The sequence below is a fragment of the Coregonus lavaretus genome (genome assembly GCF_964263955.1).
Source record: "Coregonus lavaretus genome assembly, contig: HAP1_SCAFFOLD_1607, whole genome shotgun sequence".
Classification (NCBI taxonomy): Eukaryota; Metazoa; Chordata; class Actinopteri; order Salmoniformes; family Salmonidae; genus Coregonus; species Coregonus lavaretus.
The window spans coordinates 30786-42500 of NW_028166904.1; the positions used below are offsets into that span (position 1 = coordinate 30786).

General features: G+C 50.9%; 1 protein-coding gene across 1 annotated transcript; it reads right to left on the reverse strand.

Moving 5' to 3' along the window:
* Positions 1-10848: 10848 nt before the first annotated feature.
* LOC311114114 (histone H2A-like) lies at positions 10849-11311 on the reverse strand (the record flags this gene model as incomplete). The annotated part of the gene is made up of 1 exon (XM_084189392.1): positions 10849-11311. Exon 1 carries the CDS (start codon positions 11233-11235, stop codon positions 10849-10851), a length of 387 nt encoding a protein of 128 aa, XP_084045518.1. The 5' UTR covers positions 11236-11311.
* Positions 11312-11715: the final 404 nt, after the last annotated feature.

An 11715-nucleotide genomic window follows, 5' to 3' on the forward strand; every position in this document is an offset into this window, starting at 1 on the left:
AGCACACCAAATCATACATGTACTTGTTCATCACACTGAATCAGTGTTTAATCTAGAAATACATGCCTCGCGTTGCAATACGTGTTCTTGTAAAGTCATTGCTTTCCACAATGCAATGCTCACATCACTTTCCGTGTGATATTGTTGGTCATTTGTTCAAATGTATTTGACTATGACTTCATCCGACTGCTCTGAATTCATAATAACCTCACGGTTTGGTGTTAACCTACCGATTTTCAACTGCTTTGCCTACTGCAGATTAGGAACGCTGTCATGAAAATGTATGCTTGGGAAGTGTTGCTCCTGAGTGGCGCAGTGGTCTAAGGCACTGCATCGCAGTGCTAACTGTGCCACTAGAGATCCTGGGTCGAATCCAGGCTCTGTCGCAGCCGGCCGCGACCGGGAGACTCATGGGCGGCGCACAATTGGCCCAGCGTCGTCCAGGGTAGGGGAGGGAATGGCCGGCAGGGATGTAGCTCAGTTGATGGCGAGCATGGCGTTTGCAATGCCAGGGTTGTGGGGTCGATTCCCACGGGGGGCCAGTATTAAAAAAAAAGTGTATTCACTAAACTGTAAGTCGCTCTGGATAAGAGCGTCTGCTAAATGACTAAAATGTAAATGTAAGTCTAAAATGAGGGTAACTCCCCTTAAGGTAAATGTCTGTGTTCTGAGTGGCAAAAAAATACTGATTTTTTGATAACATTTAGATATGTGCATACTGCCTGTCCTTAGGCAACCGCATTTAGAAGGGAAAGAAGTGGAACAAATGAATACTTTTCTTGCTCTTCAATCAAAACAAAACCTTCACAAAGTGGTGCGTTTTGCCCCTAAATGACCCCTGAGGATTAGTGTGTTCTCATTTGTCAGTAATTGACCCTGACATACTCCCTTTAAATGGTACTATTTTAGGCAAACGTATACTGTAATGTACTACTATTATGATGATTACTATTATAATGTCACTTCACGGTAAGTAGAGCGAAATGCTGATATTGACAAGGTCAGAGATGTAAGGTATGTCCCAAATGCATCCCCTATATACCGTAAACGTGGATCCAAAAGGAAGTTGCTGGGGTCTATTGGATGGAGGGGTGTACTCAACTGTGCCTATAGCGTGTCAAAAGTTCCCCAAACGGGAAATACCCCTTGGCAACTGGGCAGAGGCCCTGTCCATTTCAGCACCGCGGAGCTCCCCTATTACCTGTGTCGTGAGTGGAGATGCAGCACAAGCGCTGTCCATACAATGCCAGGGTCTGTCTGCACAGTATGGTTGTTATGACATCACAATGCTACCTCCGTCACTGATGGTATACTTGGGAACTGTTGAAAAAAGGCGCAGCTACAACATTAATGGGGTGAAGGGGCAATGACCAAAGTCATATAGGTGGCATCCATCAGCAGTGCTCGTGAACAGAGAAATGTTATAGGGACAAACGAGTAAAAGTGTTTAGATTATTGGGGTTGGTCGCATCTTTCGTTGGTGTGGCCTTGTAGGCAACATTGTAGTTTGGGAAATATCCCACAGTGCAAACACGAGCTATTTGAGCCTCCATCTCAGTAGTTATCCATGGTTACTATGAGAATATTTTGTTCCCCGTGACGTCTATGGGGTTGAAGCTCCATTGTATCTCTCGTAATTGATGGTTCTGGCCACAGAGATCCTATACTAGTTAGTGTTGTAGTTAACTATTTCTACGGTTTTGCCTACCTGCAGCAATCAGGATTTACCTGCAGTGTTGATTGCAATTCCGTAATTTGTCAACTCATAATAACAGATGTTTTGCAAACCGTTGATGTATAAATAAATGGATTCCCGGTGTCCGGATACCTTTTCTCTTAAGGGATGTGATTGAGTGAATCCAAAGTAAGTTGGTCTAAATACATAATAGGATGAATCATTCAGGTAAAATAACACAATGTCTATTTGAGTTGAATCAACGTAATATAATCCTTTTTACGTCTCTATCATCTTTACTCAATGTATTGGACCACATCAACTCTACTTACTCAAGCTTATCTACTCATAAAAACAAGCAAAAAGATCTACTCAATAATATGACGTGTGCTTTTGTTGACTGTAATAGCTTGGGTACATTCCACAAAGTCATTTTTTACAGTGTATCTAAAGCCACGTTTGTTGTGGTGATGCACTTTTTATTTGACGTTGAACTTGCATTGAACAGACAAATCCATTTCGTTACAACCCTTTTGTAGTATGACTTAGGAATATTTGTTGATGATCCTAATGTCTATGCTTGAATAGTGATTGGTTGTTGGTGAAATATTGCTGAGAACCCATCGTTTCCTGGCCTTTTTTCACTATTGAGCAATTTTGAAACATTTGTTTTGCTATTGGTTTCATAATGGTGACCTTGGACAAGTAATTAGTGAAAACCAGAGTTCAGCAGTTGCCATTAAAGCGATCGAACCAAGTCATCCTAATAGGCTAGTATTAGCCTAAAGCAGGGTTTCCCAAACTCGCGCCACGTTTTGGGAGTTTTTGCCCTAGCACTACACAGCTGATTCAAATAATCAACTCATCATCATCAAGCTGGGAGTATTAGAATCAGTTGTGGAATGCTAGGGCAAAACGCAAAACGCGCACCCCTTGGGGACCCCAGGACCGCGTTTGGGAAACGCTGGCCTAAAGAGCCAATACTGAAAGGGAATCACCATGAGGTGCAGTACCCACATTTAACCACAATATGGCCTCCGTGCTCCACTGTAAAGTTTGGGCCTCTGCATGAGTCTCTCAGCAGCACTGCAACATGGGACTTTCAAAATAAGTTGGCATGCAATGTTTCTTCTGGACTGCATTCAAGGCAACTAATGACACACAACTAATAGTGTCAATTATTCATCTGAACACAATTCTTGTAACTATCCGGCCTATATTATCACTCGTTTCTTTTCCCCCTCCTTTGTAAAGCATTTTACTGTGCTACTATAGTCCAAAGGAAGTGGATGATGCCAGACGGTTGTATATATGGTTGTGTATATATATATACACACATACACACACATTGAAGCTAGACTTCAGGCAACGAAAAGGTGCAATACGTAGCTTTTAGACGTGTTCGTGAACAACATACATGGTGGGTAATGTAGAGGTGCGTGTATACATGGAACAATTGTGCCTTTTTGATGGAAATATGGAGGTGGCTCTTAAAAGAGCCTTTGGGGGATTTTGGAGTTCAGGTCATCCTCATTTATGCGCGCTCTCCGCGAATACGGCGGGCCAGCTGGATGTCCTTGGGCATGATGGTCACCCGCTTGGCGTGGATGGCGCACAGGTTGGTGTCCTCGAACAGGCCGACCAGGTAAGCCTCGCTAGCCTCCTGCAGGGCCATCACGGCGGAGCTCTGGAAGCGCAGGTCGGTCTTGAAGTCCTGGGCGATTTCTCGCACCAGGCGCTGGAAGGGCAGCTTGCTGATGAGCAGCTCAGTGGACTTCTGGTAACGACGGATCTCTCTCAGAGCCACGGTGCCGGGCCTGTAACGGTGAGGCTTCTTCACACCGCCGGTGGCCGGGGCACTCTTGCGAGCAGCCTTAGTGGCGAGCTGCTTCCTGGGGGCTTTGCCACCGGTGGATTTGCGAGCGGTTTGCTTGGTTCTGATTTAAGGGTTTTTATTAAAAACGTACAAAAACCATACATCATAAATCATTCAATTTCAATACAATACAATATTTGCATCACGCCACACCATTCTCACTCCAGTATCCTCTCACCCTCCTCTTTCCACCACCCCATCCCTATTAACCAACCAACAGCCCCATCATAATAAGAAAAAACTATACTATGCCATTTAGCAGACGCTGTACTTACCGTCATGCTTGCATACATTTTACATATGGGCGGCTTCGGATTCCGAACCCTCTACAAACGCCATGCTCTACCCCACTGAGCCACCTAGGACTACGATAAAATAAACATAGAAATCACATCATGTATACCGGCTACGCCACATAGGGCTATGAGAAACCAAACAAAAATCAAACTATAACACTAGATACACCTCAGGGGAGCACCTTCCCTCCCCTTTTTACCCAGCCACAAAAAACACACCCTCCTCCCTACCCCTCTATACTAAACCTAAACCCCCCCTCTACACTAATCCTAAACCCCCCTTCCACCTCTCCCGAGCGGCATGCTGCCCCCACTTCTTCTCCTCTCCCTTCATCCTCCCCCTCAAATTTCTCTCCACCCTCCTCACTATCCCCTCCACACCCCCTTCCCCCCCTGTCCTTTCCAATTTCTGCCTAGCCTCCCACAAACCCTGTTTAAAGAGGCTTATGAGAAGCCAGAGCAGAAACCTGTCCCTAACCGTCCCCCTCGCTCTCCCTACCCCTCTCTCTACCCTAGCCCATGTAACCACAAAATCCCCTCTCACCCTGCCTATCAGACCCTGTGCCCTAGCCCACACTACCCCGGCGAAAGCACAGTCCCAAAAAACATGGCGCACCGTCTCCTCCCCGCCATACGTTGGCCTTGGGCAGGTGGGGGATCGAGTCAAGCCACGCCCGTACAAGATGGAACGTACGGGCAAGCCCTTATGGAGGCTCAACCAATTCAGGTCCTTGAGCCTGTTATCCAGACCTCGCACCTGCACTCCCTCCCAAACCACCGCCGGGATACCCAATACCGGCCCGGGACACCCTCCCCGTCTCACCTCCTCGTACAGGTGCCTGTGATCTAAACCTACTCGGGCTACTTCAACCTCGGGGTGACCACGCAGCCACTTGGCCGCATAGCTAAAGTGCCACGGCAGCTGTTCCGCCCGAGGACCCGTGTTAGTCCACACCATTACTCTTCTCGCCTGGTAAGAGAAGAACACCCGCAGGAGGTAACCAGACGGGTGTATTACCGGATGAGCCAGCTCAGTCAACAAATATGAAACAAAAATTGAATCCAGCTTGAGGGGGAAATGTGGTACCCCCCTACCTCCCTCCCCGATGGGACAGAGCATGCGTACCCTCGCGACATACTCTTGCCTGCCACCCCACATGAACTGGAACACCAGCCTCACTAGAGGCACTCTCAGACTCTCTGGCAATGGGTAGACGTATGCCATATACAATAGTGATGGCAACACATCCACCTTGAGGACCAGGACCTTGCCTATAAAAGACAATGACCTAGCCCTCCACATCCCCACCTTCCTCTGCACCACTGCGATGCATCTGTTCCAGTTCAGCGTCGCTGAGCCAGAGGTCTCAAAAAGGACCCCGAGAATCTTCAGGGCCCCACTACAGAGAGATAACCCCCCAGGCACATCCGTCCTCCCACGCCATCTTCCGAAATACCGTATTGGTCCGAATATAAGACGACCCTGATTATAAGACGACCCCCCGTTTTTCAACACAAACATTTAGAAAAACAGATTTGCAGACTAGATTTGCCGAACAAAGAACTTCATTTTATTTTAAAATAACAATATTAAAAACACAGTGAATTAAACACAAAGGCAAACTATGTACAGTATGATTCAAAATTAATATCAAGCAATAATAAAGCAACATTTTTAAATAACAGAGAAAATACAGGCCACACATTTAACTAAACTTAACAAAAATTCGCCAAACTTCTCCTCCGATGTCTCTCTATCCCTCACACACGTCCTCTGCCCCGCTGTGTTCGCTCTCGCTGTCATCGCTCCCCAGCTGCTCCGCTTCCACCGGCTCCTCCCAAAGCACGTCGTCCTCGCTGCCGTCCAATGCATTTGAGATGCAACATTTTTTAAAGCCATCGATGATGCTCTGTGAGGGAATAGCATCCCATGCATGCAGGATCCATTCACACAGTAGACTTCTCTCCGAAGTCTGACGGCAGGCGTTGGGCCAAACTCGTTCTCCGTCTAAGTGACAGTCCATTACGCCGCATCATCCTACGACACCAGCCGAGGCTGGCTTTAAATCCAGTGATGTTGAGCTCTCTGGCGATTTCCAGGGCCTTAACCTGGATGACAGCTCTGGTAATGGGCATTCCCTCACTTCTTTTTTCCCTGACATATTCAAAAACCCTCCGGTCAACCTCAATGAAACGACCACTTTGAGGACCACGGAAGGATTTTCGCTGACTGTTAGCATCTTTTAGACGTTGTTTTTCTGCTCGCCATCTTCTTACATTACACTCAGTGACCCCGAATGTCTTGGCAGCTTGGCAGTTGTTAGATGACTCTGCCTTATTGACAACCATTATTTTGAAATTGGCATCATAGCTCCTCCGCTGTTGTTTATTGACCTGGCCCACTTTTGAGCCACTTGTCTCTAAATGGTCAGCCTGTCTTTCCATCTTTAAACACCGGTAACGGGCTGGTTGTTAAGGACGCCTCTTCCCTCCGTCCGGAACGAATTTTTGGCGCCATCTGTGCCCGCGAATGTGTATTGACATTTAAAGGGAGCGCCGAAGAAGAGAAACTGCGCTCTGAATACTAGACCCCGAATATAAGACGACCCGACTTTTTTGGACCTATTTCGAGGGGAAAAAAGGCCGTCTTATATTCGGACCAATACGGTACTTTACGGATGACTTAGCGTGATTGAGGACCGCTCCCGACGCTCGGGTGAATTCCCCTATGATGGCAAGGGACCTAGTCAGGCACGAGTCCTTGCATAGCAACAAGGAAGTATCGTCTGCGTACTGGGTCATCTTAACATGCAGCCCACCGCTTCCAGGGATAAGCATGCCCTCCACCCCTGTGTCTGCCCTAATGGCAGCCCCCAGAGGCTCCATGTACAGAACGAAGAGGAGTGCCGAGAGCGGGCACCCCTGCCTGACCCCAGACTCAAGGTCAAAAACGTCACCCATGTGACCGTTTACGTTCACCCGGCACCCTGCTCCGACATATAAAGCACGGATCCACCCTATATACTTCTCCCCAAAACCTAATCTGCCTAACACCCTGAAAAGAAAAGATCTATTCACTCGATCAAAGGCTTTAGCCTGGTCGAGTGCTGCTACCATTAGCGGCAGCCCTCTATCCTCTGCCCAAGCAATGGAGTCCCTGATCAAACTCAGGTTCCACCTAATAGAGCGTCCCTCTATCCCACACGTCTGATCCTCATGGACGACGTAGGGAAGGGCTGTGCGCAACCGGTCCGCTAGAACCTTCGCAAGTAGCTTGTAGTCTACGCACAGCATGGTCAACGGCCGCCAGTTGCCGAGATCTGTAGCGTCCCCCTTCTTGTACAGAAGTGACAGCACACCTACGGCCATCGATCCCCCCGGGACCCCTGTCTCGAGGATGGCCTTCAAGACTTCGAGGACTACTGGCCCAAGTATACCCCAAAACTTGAGGTAAAACTCAGCCGGCAGCCCATCCATCCCGGGCACCTTCCCTTTTCCCATCCTCCTGAGGGCGCTCTCAACCTCTTCTAGGGAGATCTCAGCCTCCATTGCTTTTCTAATGTCCTCCGGCACTTGCCGGGACAGGTGTTCTAAAAACACATTGCCCTGCTCTACATCTACTGCCCTCTCTTGAAAGAAACCTCGGAAATGCTTTCTTCCCTAACCCCATACATTACCTTCCTACTCTGCCTTTCCCTTACTGATTTAAAGAACACGGCCGAACATGTTTCGTCGTGTTCTATAAAACCACTACGCGCCCGCATCAAGAAAGCGCGAGCCTTCCGCTCATGCACCTCCCTTAGCTGCGCCTTTAGGGCAGCGGATCTCTCCCAGTCTGCCGACCCGCCGAGGTTGCCTGCCTCAAGCTCGAGTTCTAGCAGCCTCTGGATATGATCCACCTCCCTCCTTTCCTCCCTCTTTTTCCTCTTCCACTGTCCTATTATAAAAACCCTCATCCTCACCTTCACTATTTCCCACCACTCTAACACCCCCTCACACATGGACCGGAGGCCTTCAAGCCCCCTAAAAAAATCTACAAAAGCGTTGACGAAAGCCTGCCCATCCAGCACCTCCCGTTCTAACTTCCAGTACCCCCTACCGAAGAGACAGACTGGTGCCCCCACCTGCAGGAGCACCCCGTCGTGGTCCGAAAAGAACACAGGCAACAAGCGCCCAGACAACTGACCCAGAGACCTAGATAGGAAAATATAGTCGAGCCTCCGCTCGACCCCCCTAGAGTTGCGCCATGTTGGCCATGCCATCGCCGGAACAGTGTGCAGGCCCCCATCCACCAGACCATGGCTTGCCATTAGTCCGGCGACGGCTCCTGCACTACTATCCCCCCCCCTCCCTATGTCTACATTGAAATCCCCCCCTATCACCAAGTGTCTATTTGTAGCACACAGCGGCTCCAGGCAGTCCACCATCTCCCTCCTGCCCGTTGCCAACTGTGGCCCGTACACCACAATAACCCTGTATCTACTCTCCCTTATCGTGACATCCGCTCCCAGTACCCTACCCTGCATACCCACAAAAGTGCCCTCCACCTTCACCTCCCTATTCCCACACAGAATCCCCACCCCTGATGAATGAACCCCCCTATGCCCCACACCGACTCCCCCTTGTCCCACTCCCTCCTAAACCTTAAAACATCCCCACTATCCCTTAGGTGAACCTCCTGTATAAAACAAACATCAAAACCCACCCCCTCTAAATACCCAAAAACCGCCCTTCTCTTAACCCCCTCCCTTATTCCCCTCACATTTACCGTAACAAAAATAACCCCTGCCATAATACATATTACACATCACGCAATAATATTCCCCAAAACTCAAAAACCAAAACAGGAGGCTCACCTGATGCTCCCCTGCTCCATCTCCTCCAGCGGTGCCTCCGACCCCCCTTCAGGTGTCGTCCCCCCACTCTCCTCCATCTCCCCAGCCCGGGATGCCGGAATGGTGTTCGGTTCCCGGGTTTCCTGATCCCTGGGCTCACCACCATCCTCCTCCATCCCATCAACCCAGAAAACGGTTGGAAATAGCACCGGGGATCCAGCGTCCTCTGCCCCCCCCTGCCACCCCCCAGTGGGTGCCCCCGGCAGTTGTGCATTGGGAGGGGTCAGCGCCGTGGGAGCTTCTTCCCCACCACCCTCCTTCTCTCCCATTACTCGCTTCGCCTCCCCCTCTTCCCCCCCGCCCATCTCCCTCTTCCTATCCCCAGACCTCCCTCTCCTCTTCCCTCTCTTCTTCGTATGACCCGACAGCGGGGAAACCATAACCCCCCTAACCCCCAGCTCCTCCCTCACCTCCCTCAGCTCCTCCTCCCCTTCTCTCGCTCTCTCCCTACTCCCCCCCTCCGGCATCGCCCCTCTCCCCTTCTCCTCTCCTTCCAGGGCTGTGGCCGGCACCTCACCGACCTCCTCTCGCTGCTCCGTCTCTGGCACCTCCTCTCCCACTCTCCCCTCTGTCTCCGTCGCCGTCGCCGTTCCCGCCTCTCCTTCCTGTCCTTTTCCTGCCGTCCTCTGCCCGTCCTCCTCTCTTCCTGCTGCTTTTCCTGGCACCTCCTCTGTTGCAGCCGGACTTCCCTCTGGCCCTTGGCTCGGGTCTGGAACTCCCTCTCCACTTCCTCCCCCATCCCCCTCTCCTGCACCTGCTCCCCCCCCTGCAGCCGCTGCATACGACTTGTGGCGAGCCGTGCAGTCCCTCCACAGATGTGCTGATGATCCACACCCGTGGCATTTCTTTGGCTCACCACAGTCTTTCGCCTCGTGCGCCCCTGACCCACACACCCTGCACTTCCTCCCTCCACATGAGGCGAAATTATGTCCGTACGTCATGCAGCGTCTGCAGAACGGAGGCTGACGGGCATAAAATATTGTCCCCCTATCAGCCCCCAGGGAAAACATTGCTGGAGGATGAAGGTACCCCCCCAGGCCCCCTGGGTCTTCCTTCAACAAGGCCTGGAAACTCCTCCTCCCGTTCCAGAACCCGAGCGTGTCCTTGAGGAGCCTTGCTGAGGAGACATTGTCCATGTACCTCCCCAGAAAGGCCCTCACCTCCTCTTCCTTAACATGCGGGTTGTACATGTTTACAGTCACCACTCTGAAGCCGTTTCTCGCCAGGCTCGCCACTTCGTAGTGGCACATGGGTCTAGCCTTCTCCACCACCTTCACCCTTCCCATGACCTCGTCATGCTTCCCCTCCGTGTGGAGCACGACATCATATGCCCCTTCCAGGGGATTCGCCTGGAGGCACAACACGTCCTTTACCTCCAGCTTCAGGACCCCCATGAGTATGGTCCTCCCGAACGTCTCCCTTCCAAAGGGCTCCATCTCCTTTTCCCTCCATGCGAACCTTATCGCGTTGGCAATACCCATCCTGGGAATCGCCCGATACTTTTTCGACTCCGCCATCTCCGCAAGGAGAATAGCGATTTCACTTCTGCCCGACTCTTTTGTTTAAACTTGGCAAGTTCCAAAAAAAATTGCTTGGTTCTGGCCCTGTCGCTTCTCTGACAGTCGGGAGTATAGCCTCGAAATGCCTATGTGAAGTTTATAAAGCCGGCAGTGGCGCCTGCTGATTGGACACCATCTCCCCACCACCCCGATTGGCCCGTTGCGCAGGCCTCCTCCGTTGGCCATTGGACGGGAGGCCCGGCCTCTCCAAAATTCAAACTCCCGGTGCGCGCGCGCAATAGGACGCCGCCGGCCCTTTACGCGCAATAGGACGCCGCCAGCCCTTTACGCGCAATAATAGTCGCCAAAGTCAAGAGTGACATCTTATAGGCACGTTGTAATCTAATGCTAGCCTGCTGAGGCCTAGTAGGTGTTGTTGTTCATGCAAGGCCTCATGTGGGCACAGAATGTCGAAATAGTTGTGTATACACCCACTCAATGTGTGGCGGTCATAGAAAGGTACTTTGCGCTTTTGGAGAGCTAGGTGGTTGGCTCTTAAAAGAGCCTTTGGGGGTTGAGTAGTCAAGTTGAAGTCGCAGTAGCGAATTTACTTGGCTTTGACTGCCTTCTCGGTCTCCTTGGGGAGTAGCACTGCCTGGATGTTGGGCAGCACACCACCCTGAGCAATGGTCACACCGCCGAGCAGTTTGTTCAACTCCTCGTCGTTACGGACGGCCAGCTGCAGGTGACGGGGGATGATACGAGTCTTCTTGTTGTCACGGGCAGCGTTGCCGGCCAACTCCAGGATCTCAGCAGTCAAGTACTCGAGCACGGCGGCCAGGTAGACTGGTGCGCCAGCGCCCACACGCTCGGCGTAGTTGCCTTTGCGCAGCAGCCTGTGCACACGGCCCACGGGGAACTGGAGCCCGGCACGGGATGAACGGGTCTTTGCCTTCGCCCTGGCCTTGCCTCCGGTTTTGCCTCTTCCGCTCATATTGGTAGCTTGAGAAAGTCACAGAAAGTCTGAATGAGCCGCTCGCCACTTCGAGAGCCGTACTTATACCTCGCCACAAGAGGCAACGATTGGCCACCGGGCCGGTGTGGCCTTATCCAATTGGAGCGAGGGACAGACAGACAGACAGACAGCCCTAAGCCGGTTCCCACCCACAGGCAGCGAGTGAGAGGCTACTTTGTTTCCCTCCGACTTTGTTACTTTGTGTCATTTCGCGTGAGCGCCAAAATGTCCGACATGAAATCCTCACATTATTTCTCTCCAAATGGGAAACAAACAGCTGGTGAGGGTGCACTCTTGAGTTTGAAATCGAAGCCACTATAGTATTGTTATTGTTATTACATGGCACTTGTAACACATCACAGCAGCCTGCCTCTGAACGGGAATAGCCCAGTGGCTCATATATAAATATGGCTGTTGAGGGTGCACTCGTGAGTTTGAATTCGAAGCCACTATAGTATT